Raw genomic sequence first — 14,096 nt, 5'->3', positions numbered from 1 at the left:
CCCCACAGTCACAGCCCCTCTCACAGTCACAGCCCTGTCACAGTCACAGCCCTCTCACAATCACAGCCCCTCTCACAGTCACAGCCCCTGTCACAGTCACAGCCCCTCTCACTACAGCCCCTCTCACAGTCACAGCCCCTCCTCACAGTCACAGCCCCTCCCACAGTCACAGCCCTCTCACAGTCACAGCCCCTCTCACAGTCACAGCCCCTCTCACAGTCACAGCCCCAGTCACAGGGTCACAGCCCTCTCACAGTCACAGCCCTCTCACAGTCACAGCCCCTATCACAGTCACAGCCCTCCCCACAGTTACAGCACCTCCACTACAGCCCCTCTCACAGTCACAGCCTCTGTCACAGTCACAGCCCCTGTCACAGTCACAGCCCCTGTCACAGTCACAGCCCTGTCAGTCACAGCCCCTCTCACAGTCACAGCCCCTCCTGTCACAGTCACAGCCCCTGTCACAGTCCACAGCCCCTGTCACAGCCACAGCCCCTGTCACAGTCACAGCCCCAGTCACAGTCACAGCCCCCTGTCACAGTCACAGCCCTGTCACAGTCACAGCCCCTGTCACAGTCACAGCCCCTGTCACAGTCACAGCCCCTGTCACAGTCACAGCCCTGTCACAGTCACAGCCCCTCTCACAGTCACAGCCCCTCTCACAGTTACAGCCCTGTCACAGTCACAGCCCCTGTCACAGTTACAGCTCTCTCACAGTCACAGCCCTGTCACAGTCACAGCCCCTGTCACAGTCACAGCCCCTGTCACAGTCACAGCCCCTGTCACAGTCACAGCCCCAGTCACAGTCACAGCCCCTGTCACAGTCACAGCCCTGTCACAGTCACAGCCCCCTGTCACAGTCACAGCCCTGTCACAGTCACAGCCCTGTCACAGTCACAGCCCCTCTCACAGTCACAGCCCCTGTCACAGTTACAGCCCTGTCACAGTCACAGCCCCTGTCACAGTTACAGCTCTCTCACAGTCACAGCCCTGTCACAGTTACAGCCCTGTCACAGTTACAGCCCCTCTCACAGTCACAGCCCCTGTCACAGTCACAGCCCCTCTCACAGTCACAGCCTCTGGTTAGTCTCGGCCTCTGTCTTAGGTTGAGAGTCAGCTACATCTTTTTGTTTGAGCCGCACACTTCTAATATTCCCCCTCCGCCGTTGCTCTTTTTTGCTGTAGATCTGGATCAGAACAGTAAGAACTGCCACACACGGCTCCCCCTCTGCCTGAGACTTCTTCCACCAAACACATTAGTCAGTCCATTGTTTTTAATTCAGCCTCACACGGGTTCTCAGGACATGGGCAGAATGTGTCCAGATTCTTTGCCAGGAGATCACACAAGCAGCCTCTAACCCAGTTACTGAAAGACTCCTTGCTTGTCCCCTTCTGAAACCTCCTGAGCCATCCCTCCCTCCCTCACTCCTTCAGCCTTCTGACCTTCCCAGCAGAACAGCCTGGTAATCCCAGCTTACAGCAGGTTAGGACTTCCTCAGCTTACAGCTCCAAACTCCACCTTCTTCCCAAAGGCCAGTCCCAAACATCAGCAGCCATGGCCAGGATTATCACCCAATGGCTATACTTCTTGGTACTAATTTTATATATTAATTACTTTCCTCACTGCTGCAAAAGTGAAAACCTAACAAGAAGCCGTTTAGGGGAGAAAGGATTTATTCTGGCTTGAAGCCCCAGGGGAGACATTCCATGATCGTAGCGAAGGCATGGTGGCAGGAACCGGAGGCTGGCAGGGCGCATTACTTCCATAGGCATGAAGTGGAAATGAATGCTGTGTTCAGCTTGCTTTCTGTTTCATATTCAGCCTAAGGGATGGCGCCACCCACGTGGGAGGGTTCCACCTCAATGAACTAATCTAAGTAATCTCTCACAGAGGAAGCTTTTCTCCTCAGTGGTTCTAGATCTTGAGTTGACAATCGTATTGACTGTCACATACGGCCTGTGGCTGGTGAAGAAGCTGGTCACACTGGCTGCCAGGGCTGGCAACACTTCCTGCCCACTGCTCTTGCCTGGTCCCCAGCTGTGGGCTTCAGCTGTCCCAGTTCAGTGAGAACTCTGTGTGTGCCACCAGCTCCATCTTGGGCTCTGGCCACAAGCCACACTTACCTCGTTGGTGAAAGTACAGTTTGTCTTTCTGCCCCCTCCCCTCCAATCGTGTTGTCTCCCAAACTTCCTGTGTTAGACAGGAAAGGGAATGAGCAGTGTCCTCTGTTCCCCACACTTCGGGCTGGTAGCTCCCAGCTGAAAGGAAGAGAAACAGGCTGAGTGAGCCTGTGGACCTGCACCCCAAGGACTCTCAGCGTACGCCCCACTTACTCCTTGTGTAACCCGAGAGGCAGGAGCTGTCATCGACGTTTTGTAACTAGAACCACTAAGGCAGGAAAGAAATGACATACTCATGGCCATGTCAGAGAATTACCTTCTGGGACACCAGCTTGCAGCCCTTGGGAATGGCTCTGTTGGCTAAGTCCAGCTTTCTGAAAAGAAGCTGTGTGTGCACCCTCCTAGCTCTGTGCATTCGAAAACACTTCTGTCCATTCTTTCTTCAGTCTCATGACTTAATAAGCTATTGACCAAATAAAAGAGTCATGTGTCCCTAAGACCACAGTTTGTGCTTTGTGGGTTTACCTGTTTCTTTTCTCATTGCTCTGACTGAAAAGCAGCAACTTAGGGGAGGGAGAGTTTCTTTGGCTTACAGTTCAAGGGCAACCAGTGAGGAATCAGAGGGAGGGATAAAAGTTGGTGCTCAGATTGCTTCTTCCTCCTCCTCCTCTTCCTTTTCCTCCTCTTCCTCTTCTTCCTCCTCCTCCTCGTCCTCCTCCTCTTCCTCTTCTTCCTTTTCTTTCTTCTTTTCATTTTAAGACCCTAAGCCATGTCGTGGTGCCACCTGCATTTAAGGCAGATCTTCCAACCTCAATGAACTCGGATGTAGAATCACCCAGGGAGTTGACAGTCAGTACTAACCATGCAAACGAGTTTTAGATAAGAGAGTTGGTTCAGCCATACCCTAACACACCCCTTTGTAGCTGTCCTTCAGAGGACACTGAGTAGGAAACACACATGCAGTGCTATGTCAGCATGTCATTTTGTGCATGCGGCTGTTACTGTCACTGACATTCGGCTCACGATCCGTCCACTGGGCTCTTGCGATCCCTATGAAGTACACGTCATACCTCCACTTCGCAGCCAGGAACTCAGAGGTCAGGGAGGTTAAGCAGTTCGGTTTAATGGAGAACTGTTTCCAGTGCTGAGTCCCTGCAACCCTAAGGTCGAGCATCCATAGAGGCTGGTGCTGAGACCTGCCTCTGCCTGGGGTGGCCTGGCCATGTTGGTGGGTCAGCCTGGGATGCTGGAAAGCATGCATGGGAACCAACAGTGCTTGCTAGCTGGAGGCAGCCCTACGGTCCCAGTCATCCTCCACCGTGGTCATAAACCAGTGGAAATAGTACTTACTACAGAAATACAACCTGGCAACCCCTCCTATGGTCCTCTAAGGGCGCCCTTTGACCTCTGCTGATCTGAAGGTTCTTCCTGATGCTCAGTCTCTGTTAGGGTTACTATTGCTATGATCAAGCACCGTGACTGTGACAAGTTGGGGAGGAAACGGTTTGTTTGCCTTAACTTCCACATCCTAATCCACCTCTGAAGGAAGTCAGGACATGAACTCAAGCAGGGCAAGCATCTCGGGCAGGAGCTGAGGTGCAGAGGCCAGGAAGCAGTGCAGCCCACTGGCTTGCCCTTCGTGGCTTGCTCAGTCTGCTTCCTTATAGAACCCAGGACCACTTTCCTAGACATGGCACCACCCACAACGGGCTGGGCCCTCCCACATCAATCACTAATGAAGAAAATACCCTGCTGGCCTGCTTCTAGGCCGATATTACTGAGGCATCTATTCAGTTGAGACCCCCTCCTTTGCAGTGACTCTAGCTTATGTCAGGTTGAGATAAAACTATCCAGCACGGTCTTAAGAGGGGACAGATAAGGGGTTGGGGACTTAGCTCAGTGGTAGAGCACTTGACCCTGGGTTCGGTCCCCACCCCCAAAAAAAAAAAAAAAAAAAGAAAAGAGAAAAAAAAAAAAAAAGAGGGACAGATAAACTGTGGGCTTAGATATGATCGGTAAGGGAGGCCACTGTGGCTGGGAATCCTGCATTCCACGGCTGGGCCTGGATGCCAGTTCCTCAGAGGAGGTCAGAGCAGGACGAAGGGCCTGTCCACACATTTGCCTAGGCTGCTGCTTTCTCCACTCATTGGGCACCTTAGGAGCCTGTGTGCCTCTCTTTCCTCTGTGCCAGCATTTCACATCCCCTCCCTTTTCTGTGAAACCATCAAAGGCCCCTCTGAGGTTCCCTGGCTCTGACCTCTCCAAGGCCAGCCTCAGGTCTGACCCTAATGACTGACTGCGTGTACGTAACATACTTTCTGGGAAAGCATGAGATCCTTGCCCAGGCACAGGAGGCCTCGAAGAACAAAGGACCATTTCTGGTTGTTCTTCAGCAGGCGTGTGAGCATAGCCACTGGCACCAAGACGCACATTCTGGGGACAGGCTGGACTCTGTTCCTGCCCACACCCCCCTGCTTTGTGGGAGCCCATGGAGCTCTGTGATTCTGACACACACCTTCCACTCTGTGTTCTCACTTGGAGGACAGAAGTGTCAGCCTAGGAGACATCCAAGTTTTCTTCCTTCTGTAACTCACTTTGCTTGCCCTTCGTGGCTTGCTCAGTCAGTTTCCTTATAGAACCCAGGACCACTTTCCTAGACATGGCACCACCCACAACAGGCTGGGCCCTCCCACATCAATCACTAATGAAGAAAGTACCCTGCTGGCCTGCTTCTAGGCCGATATTACTGAGGCATCTTCTCAGTTGAGACCCCTCCTTTGAAGGGGGTGACTCAAGTCTTGGGTCTGGAGAGGAAAGGGTGGCATTGTCTGGGAGTCAGCTTATCATTATGTCCAAGTTCCCATGGGCAACACTTAGCAACTAAACGATCTGGAAGCCAGACATGCTCAGAGAGGCCTGGGAACCTGCATGGGCTCTGTGTTGCCAAGAAGCAGCAGCTAAGAGGTCTGGGTCTGTTGACTCCAAGCATGAGCTTAACGCAGCCTGTCTTAGCTGTTTTGTGGGTTCTTCTTTCTTCCACTCTTTTTCTGCCACCTTTTTCTTCAACCCCCCTAACCCCAGATAGGAGAATTAACAAGGATAGAGAGGAAAGGAAAGAGGTCCCTGAATAAAGTCAGGGGTCAGAAAGGGGGTGGTGTTATCGTTAGACTACTTCCTGCTGATCGGGAGCACTGAGTTTTCTGGGGCAAGTTTGATCTTTGCCATCAGGATATCTAACTTCCTGTTGTTTGCGCACGGTTACTTAACTAATGGTGACCAGTGACACCTCCAGCCAGCCACGGTCCACTCTGCCTCTCAGGGCCCTAGCATTTATCACCCTCTGAAAAGTCCCCAGAATTCCAGATGTCACACAATCGCAGGAGCTATCTGTAGCTGGCAAAAGTCACACTCCTGCTAGAGCATGAGGCAAATCATAGTCAGCTGCTGTGGACGTCAGTCTGAAGCAGCCCCATATCCCACGTCTGGAAATGAAAACTTAATCTTATAGTATTTCTGTGGGTGGTTTTTTTGTTTTTGTTTTAGGTTTATTTTTATTTTGTGTATATGAGTACACAGTAGCTGTCTCCAGGCACACCACCTTTTATTTATTGCATGCAAATTTTACATATATATATATATGTACATACACATACATACAAACAAACACTGGTTGCCTGCTCATGTGTCTGCACACTGTATGAGTGCAGAGTGCCCGTAGAGGTCAGAAGAGGTCATCGGATCCCCTGGAACTGGAGTTAGAGTTGCTTATGAGTCCCATGTTGGTGCTGGCAACCAAGCCTGGGTCCTCTGGAAGAATAAATGCTCTTAATAGATGAGCCATCTCTCCAGCTCTGTATGGCCTCTTTTGTCCAGTTGGCTTCTGGGGGAAAGTGATTAGCCTATAGAAATGACACAAGATACCAGAGACTAGATGCTCCCGGGGTGGTGACTGTTAAGGACTCCTGGTCCTTGTTTGGGGTCTCTTAACTGCTAATAGTCTCCAGGGAGCACCCCCATCGAGACCTAGGAGCCTCTGTCATTCCCAAAGGGATAGCGACAGCCCCAAAAACTCCCTGTGGGGTACTTAGGTTTGTGTGAGCTTTTTTATTGTTCACGTCCAAAGGGCTAGGTCAGTGGCTCAGTGGCAGAGGACTTGTTTAACATGGGTTAGGCTCTGCAGTCCATCCTCAGTCTCCCAATAAAACAACAGCAGAAGAAAACAACACAAAGCAGGCGGGTTTCTCCCGGCCTTGGGTAGTGATTAACTGTGAGTCCGAACTTCAGCCACCGACCCGAGGGCTGGCCAAGGTTTTGGCCTCACAGCGCTGGCAGGAATGAAAGTATTCTAAAGAGAAGCTTCTGCCTGATCCCTTTGACTCGCAATAGACCCCAAGAAATTGGAAATTCCCCCAGGAAACTGCATGCTGGGAGAAGGGAAAGGCCGAAGCCTCGTGCCAGCCAGGGGAGGAGCTGGTCTCCCAGAAAGAGATCTCACACAATTCTGAGAACTTGTCAGAGTACCTTGCATGGAAGACTGGAACAGAGTCAGAGATGTGTCCGTGATGAGCAGAGCCACACCATAACCAGGCCTGCTTACTTATACCTCTTGCTTTGATTTAAAGCCTCATTTTAGAATCCAAAAGATGGGTGAGGGTGTGGTGGCGACGGGGTTCACTTAACCTCTTAATTTTTTTCCTTCACAAGGTAACCTCGTCTCTGGTGATTGTTTGGTTGGTTGGTTGGTTGGTTTTGGGTTTTTTTCTCTCTCTCTGTGTTAACACATTTCTTTAATTGGTCCACTCAGGACAGGTACCTGAGCATAGCTCACCGGGCTGCCCAGGCCAGGGGTCTGACCCAAGCTCCAATAAAAACACTGGCATGAGCAGCCAAGCCCAAGGAAATCGACAGCCGCTAGCCTTGTTGGACCCAGATAGGGATAGATGGGAAAGAGACGAGGTCTCTGCTGAGGAGATGGTGCAGAAAGTGTGTTGGAGGCAGGAGACCAGAGGCTGGTGCTCACTGTCTGTCTTTTCTCCTCAGTATGGCAAGAAGAAGCTGAAATACCTGCCCTACAACCACCAGCATGAATACTTCTTCCTGAGTGAGTATGGTTGCCTGAGCTCCCCAACCCTGCTCTCACCCCAGCACTCCCCTCTGGCTCACTTCCTCTCATACCGGTTGCAAACTGAGAAAATGACTGCAGACCTATTCAAGAGAGGGGTGCCAGCTGTCAGCTTGGGGAAACACCTATGGGCCCCGTTAAGCATCACCTAGGCTCCCAGGCACCTGACTGCGGGTGGGTCAAGCAGACTCTTTCACTCTGACAGGCACATGTTCTCTCTACAGTCGGACCACCGCTGCTCATCCCTATGTACTTCCAGTACCAGATCATCATGACCATGATCAGACGCAGAGACTGGGTGGTAAGTCAGGACGTCATGGCTGGTGGTGGGGTAGCTTGACTAGAGCACTTTGCCCCTGGTGCCTCTGTGGGCATGCGGGTCCCCAGACATCTCCCTCAAAGTGTAGCTGCTTTGTCACTCTTAGGAAGAAACTGTCTCTGAGGCCACCAGAGCCAAGAAGGCCATAGCATGCCAGGTCTAAAGACACCTAGCAAACATTGTCCTTAGAGAGTCCCTTAGGAAGTTCCTGAAGGCAGTGTGCCAAGAGGCTAACATAGCCCACCAGGAGTGGATCACCTCAGCAACAGAAACTTATTCTCTTTCTCACCCTCACAGACATCTAAAATCAGTTGTCTTCAGGCTGGGGAGTAAGGTAGGGGATGGAGGGGTCCAGGTCCCTCTCCTTGACTGGTAGGTGACCAGGTTCTCTTGTCTCTCTTTACATCATCTTCCTTCTAGGCCTTTTCATATCTGTGTTCAGGCGTTCCTCCATTGTTCGTGTGTGTGTGTGTGTGTGTGTGTGTGTGTGTGTGTGTTGCATGTCAGTTGGTAGGCGTGCTTGCACATGTGTGCATGTGGAGGCCAGATAATAACTGTCTTAGTTACTTTTCTATTTCTGTGATAAGACACCGTGACCAAGGTGACTTCTAAAAGAAGGAGTTTATTGGGGGATTGCAGTTTCGGAGGGTGAGAGTCCATGACCACCATGGCGGGGAAGATGGCAGCAGAAAGGCAAGCTGGAACAGTAGCTCAGAGCTCACATCTTGAGACACAACTATGAAGCTAATGGGAATGATGTGAACCTTTGAAAGCTCAAAGCCCACCCTCGGTGACAGCTCCTCCGAAACAGCACACCTCCTAATCCTTCCCAAACAGTTCCACCGGCTAGGGACCAAGTATTCCCACAGATGGGCCTCTGCGGAAGCATTCTCATTCAATCCACCAAAACCACATGTGTCAGCTCTCGGGATAGGGCCTCTCACTGGCCAGAGCTTACGGATTAGGCTAGGCCATTCATCAAGGCCCAGGATCTGCCTGGCTGTACTTCCCAGCACCGGGATTACAAGTGGGTGCCATCACGCCCAGCTTTTGTGTGTAGGCTTTGGGCACTAAAGTTGCAAGCACTTTATCAATTGAGCTGAATTTGTTACTTTCTTATAGGATGACACTAGTCCTGCTGCATTAGGAAGGACCTATACTTCCAGACATTGTCATTTGAGGTGCTGGAGGTTAGAATGTCAGTGTCACGAGTTTGGAAGGTATGTTAGAGTTTTAGAAGAGCAGAAATGACAGAATGATCACACACACACACACACACACACACACACACACACACACACACGATTACTAGAGTAGCTTACAGGCAGTGATCATAGAGTAGCACAATGACTGTCTCTGACAGAAAAGCCAAGGATCTGGCAGTTGGTCAGCGTGTGAGACTGCCTGTCTCAGAAGTCCCAATCTGGTGCTAGAGTCCTAGTAGGGATTCCTAGAGAGTAGGCTCCAACACCAGTGAAGGAATGCCACAGCAACAAGGTAGATGAACTTGCCAGCAAGAGTGAACACAAGTAGAAAAAGGCAAAGGCTTCATTCCTCCGTGATTCTTTTAGTTGATTCCAGATGTAGTCAAGCTGACAGCCAAGATTAGCCATCACCGAGGGCATGTTTCTACCCCAAACAACAGGCTTAGAGGTACCTCCATAGAGGGAGGCAGGCTGTGTGTAGGTTTGAGAAGGTAAACTTGGGTTTACATTGAAGTACAGTTGTGATTTCTATACAAGAGAAGTACCTACCCATGGTAGAGTAAGCCCTGAGGAAAACTCACCATAAGCAGAGTTGTCTATGATGAAAACATGGTCCCTGCCCTCAGGAGAGGACAAGTGCATAGCCCCTTACTGGATGTTCTTTCTTAGCCTTTTAAAATCCCATCAAAGGCTGGGTGTAATACTACACGCCTTTAATCCTTCACCTCTTGGGCTCTCCATACATTTATTTACTTCATTTTGAGATAGGCTCTCATTATGTTGCCCAAGCTGGCCTTGAACTCAATCTTCCTGCCTCCACTCCCCCCCCCACCCCTCTTTGTGTGTGTGTGTGTGTGTGTGTGTGTGTGTGTGTGTGTGCGTCTCCTGCTGAATTCTATGCATATGCACACAATATACACACATGCATACTAATGCATTACATTTACACAGTAGATTAAAGTGGGGCTGTCAGTGGCAGAGTGCTTGCCTAGCATGAAGGAAACCTTGAGTTCAAACTCAGCACCCAAAAAAAAAAAAAAAAAAAAAATGGGGGTGGTGATCAAAGTACAATTAGAACTCGCTGTCCCCGCTTCATCTGACCAAGACAGCCACCTGGATCTGAGCATGTTGTATTCAGCCACTCCCAGCTGCTGTAACTGTTCCTACTCTGGCCCTCCCAAGGTGCCCATCCCCTTTCCCACTTAGCTGGCAGCGCTCTGGCCACCTGGAATGACACCAGTACCTGTTTCAATTTCTTGCAACCAAGCAAGCCCTGAACAAGGGCCACCCTTGTCCCCTAAATCGTTCTGGAATTTGCCACGTCTTCACTATCAATGGACTCTTGGTTTTGTTCATTTTATACCCGAACCAAGATACCAGTGTGCCCGATTCTGTTGTCATATTAAGATCTTCTGTCTTGTTTTCATGTGTATGTGTTTTGTCTACATGTATATCTGTGCACTGTCTGGTGCCCACAGAGGCCAGTATAGGGTATCAGTCACCTGGGAGTAGAGTTACAGATGGCCGTGAGCCTCCATGTGGTTTCTGGGAGTCGATCCTGTCTTCTGGAAGAGTAGCTAGTGCTCTTAACCACTGAACCATCTCACCAGCATGTCTTTGTGGGGTTTCCCATTGCCTCGAAGAGGTGGGTCCTTGATGAAATAACCTGCATAAACATGGCTGGTCATGAGCACTCCTGACTTAGAAAAGTTTGTGCAAAGGCCCCAAGAGGATCAGGGTGCTTAGGCAAAAGGACCTGGGTCCTGTAGCCTGTGGCCACTCGGCTTACATGGGAGGGTGTCGTAGCGGAGTTGGGATCTGCTACAGGTCATTGGTTGCCCTGGATACATGAAGACCATCAGCTGGAGAGCAAAGGGAGACTCTTGCTGTGGTCCAGCCAACACACACAGCATGAGTAGCAGAGAAAATGGAGGGACATAGATTTCTCAGCAGAATGAGGGTCTGCTTGGGAGGCTGTGACAGAGAGTGAAGACTTCCCAGGGGAGCCATTCAAGCTTAGGACCTTGCCACCAAAGAGGGGCAGACAAAAGGGAGGCCCGGGGGTTGGGGATTTAGCTCAATAGTAGAACCAAGTAGCCTAGTAAGCGTAAGGACCTAGGTTCAGTCCCCAGCTCAAAAAAAAAAAAAAAAGTGAGGGACCGGGAGAAGGGCCAAGAGGAGAGTCCAGCCGGAGAAGTGACCTAGTCTGGGTTGCTGGCAGGGATGGTATGTGTCCCTTGGCTTTGTTTCTCCTCAGAAAGGAAGGAAATCCAGGTGCCTGACTAGGGGCGAGGCTGAGGATAACCAGGACCTGGCCACATGTTAGAGGCTCACATCAGAATCCTCTGAACCTACCGGCTACCTTCTAGTCAGTATCCCCTTTCTTTCCTGAAACTCACATGCAAACTCCATACAAGCAGGTGGCTTAGGCAAGCATGACTGTGGGCCCAGTGTCCAACTTCCTTTCCTGTGAACACCTGTGACAAGCAGTGTTAGCTGTGTGTATACATGCCTCTGTGGTCACCATGCCAAGGAGGGCGGGGCAGGTTAAGTCTAATCGTGTTTCTCCCACAGGACTTGGCCTGGGCCATCAGCTACTATGCACGTTTCTTCTACACCTATATCCCTTTCTATGGCATCTTAGGAGCCCTGGTTTTCCTCAACTTTATCAGGTACCCCAACTTTGCTGGTTCACCCCATGCTTTTGAGAGCTCTGGTTTTGATGGGGCTGTGATGTGAACCCTGTACCTGCCATGGGGGGTAGGGTAAGTACAATGGGTCTGTTTCTCTGTGGCTGCCCATCCCCCACACTGAGGCTTCGGCACTGAGCTGCGCTGTCTTCTAGGTTCCTGGAGAGCCACTGGTTTGTGTGGGTCACACAGATGAACCACATTGTCATGGAGATTGATCTTGATCACTACCGGGACTGGTTCAGCAGCCAGGTGAGGGGGGGCAAAGGTAAATGGAAACCCTGAAAAGCTGCCCCATGCCCATGCCTGCCTCTGTGGGCCCGGGGCTATACAAACCTTCCCTAGGGCTACTCGGCAGCCTCAGAGCAAGAAAGGATGGTAGGAAGGTTGGGGGGGGGACGTAGCATGTTTGCCTAGCATGCATAAAATCCTGGGTTTTATCACTGGCACACAATATACACACCCCGTGGTGGCCCATACCTATAATCTTAGTACTTGGGAGGTGGGGACAGGAAGATCAGGAGTCCAAGGCCAGGATAAGTTAAAAACAACTCAGGAGGAAATATGGAAGGAGTGATAAGAATCTACCAGAGGAAACTCGGGAATCTGGGAGGGTGAGGCTTTCAGGTAGAACGGTATGACCTAGAGAGGGGCCCTGAGACCCTGGTTAAGGAGACCTTTATGGGATACATCCAGGACTTTTGGTTTTGTTCTTACACCCCAGCCACTGATCCCCTGTCCCCTCTGCAGCTGGCAGCCACCTGCAATGTGGAGCAGTCCTTCTTCAATGACTGGTTCAGCGGGCACCTCAATTTCCAGATTGAGCACCAGTGAGTGCAGCCCAGCAAGGCTGGCTGTCCGGGAGGGGGAAGAGGGGAGACATGGAGCGGGAGGGCGGTGGCCACTAACCCACAGGCCAAGGGTGTCAAGCAGTTTATCTCCTCTTGTTGGTAAGACTACAGCCCCATCTTAGAGCACAGCTGGGCAGGAGAAGGGCTCTGGGACCAGCGTGCCCTGGAGGCATTGCTGTCCAGGCTCTGTGGGGACTACACTGCTTCATGTGTGGCCTCTTTGCAGATACAGAAAGCTTGCAAGACTACCCTGCAGACCTATAATGGTCCTGGTTATGGCTGGGGAACTGAGGACCAGCTAGATAGCCTATCTGGTACACAGGTGGCCAAAGGACTGTCCCTTCCCTGCTGCCACTGCCTTCATATCATCTCTTATCTTCTCATCTCCCATCTGTTTCTTTCATTTCCTCTTTTTGAGGCTTAGCGCTGACTTTACATGGGTCTTCTGCCTTGGCAGAGACCAGGAGCATGAACCCTGATACCCCCTCTCTCTCTTTTTTTTTTTAAACACAAGACCCTTGTGTTTGGCCGTTCAATACCAATGTGGCTTTCTGGAGTGCCCCTGTTCATAAATTGCCACTCTACACCCCACTAGTAACATCTGCAGGCAGTTGGTAGGAGCCACAGTCTTGTCCTGGTTTCAGATAGGACCTCAGACCTGCCTGCCTCCCTGGGTTGTAGAAGAAGTGGAGAGCTTGGGTCTTGGGTTGCACTCACTCTGCCCACCTGCTCTCCCAGCCTCTTCCCCACTATGCCAAGACACAACTTGCACAAGATTGCCCCACTGGTGAAGTCTCTCTGCGCCAAGCATGGCATTGAATACCAAGAGAAGCCGCTGCTGAGGGCCCTGCTCGACATTGTGAGGTGAGGGGTGAGCTTGGCAAGGGCTGGAGCGCTGATGTACTGTGAGGGGCCAGAGATGAGGTGGGGCTGAGGAGGAGAGAGGCACATGGCTGGGCTCACAGTAGGGACCCCTGACCTCTGGTCCACCCAGGGCTAGAAGAGAACCTCCCCTCTCTCCTTTCCCAGGGGTTTCCCTGGGGTGCATTAGTCAGTAGCCCACAGCTCCTGTGGTAAGTGGCAAGCCTTAGTTAGTAGCTGAGAGGAAGCACCTGCCACCCTAGCATGACTTCCTACATGTCATGGGAGCCGAGGTTCCCTTCCATCCTGGTTCCTGAGCCCTGGACATCTCTCTTTCTCTATTTGCAGTTCACTGAAGAAGTCTGGGGAGCTGTGGCTGGATGCCTACCTCCACAAATGAAGCAGCAGACCTCGTGGCACCCTTGGGGAGGGGGCACAGTTGGGTGACAGCCAGAGGGAGGGGAGGGCTTTTGTTCTGAAGGGTTCTCATGAGACTGAAGGGTCTGCTGGCTCACATTCCCCGTGCTTGGTTTTTCATCCTTTCTTGTTCTTTTCTTCCCTCACCCCGACCTACCCTATCCTCATGGAGTTCCCCCTTTGTCAGTCCTAGCCCTGTCCCCTCTGCCTCCCAGCCCCTTCTCCCAAAGAGCTGAAGAGGTGGCTGTACCAGGTGTCAGCCTCTAACTTCTGCACCTAAAGATCCTGGTAAAAAAATTCTGCTCCTTGCAGCCTAGTCCCCAGCCCCTTTAGTCCCACACACACTCTGGGGGTCTGTGGAGCAGGGGTCCAGGACTTGGCTCTACACTCCCTGCCAGCATTACGGTGTAGCCATTTGGGTGAAGACATGCTTCGTTCTGAGTGCCCTTCCCATGGCTGGGATTGGTACTTAGGGCTTCCTTCCGGCTGCCAAAGACCAGCTTAGACTCT

At 51.4% G+C, this 14,096-nt stretch overlaps 1 protein-coding gene across 1 annotated transcript in view; it reads left to right on the top strand.

The window, feature by feature from the left end:
* The window catches only part of Fads2 (fatty acid desaturase 2), a 39,068-nt gene extending 25,374 nt beyond the window's left edge, over window positions 1-13,694 (top strand). Inside the window, exons 6-12 of the mRNA XM_032891586.1 lie at window positions 7,162-7,222; window positions 7,468-7,544; window positions 11,342-11,439; window positions 11,613-11,709; window positions 12,208-12,287; window positions 13,047-13,172; window positions 13,518-13,694. Of these exons, the coding sequence (XP_032747477.1) occupies window positions 7,162-7,222; window positions 7,468-7,544; window positions 11,342-11,439; window positions 11,613-11,709; window positions 12,208-12,287; window positions 13,047-13,172; window positions 13,518-13,569 (591 nt within the window). The 3' untranslated portion in view covers window positions 13,570-13,694. The remainder of the gene's footprint in view (window positions 1-7,161; window positions 7,223-7,467; window positions 7,545-11,341; window positions 11,440-11,612; window positions 11,710-12,207; window positions 12,288-13,046; window positions 13,173-13,517) is intronic.
* Window positions 13,695-14,096: the final 402 nt, after the last annotated feature.

Source organism: Rattus rattus, chromosome 2 (assembly GCF_011064425.1).
Source record: "Rattus rattus isolate New Zealand chromosome 2, Rrattus_CSIRO_v1, whole genome shotgun sequence".
NCBI classification, from domain to species: Eukaryota; Metazoa; Chordata; class Mammalia; order Rodentia; family Muridae; genus Rattus; species Rattus rattus.
The sequence above is the reverse complement of the archived record's forward strand: the minus strand, read 5'-3'. Positions and strand labels throughout refer to the sequence as shown.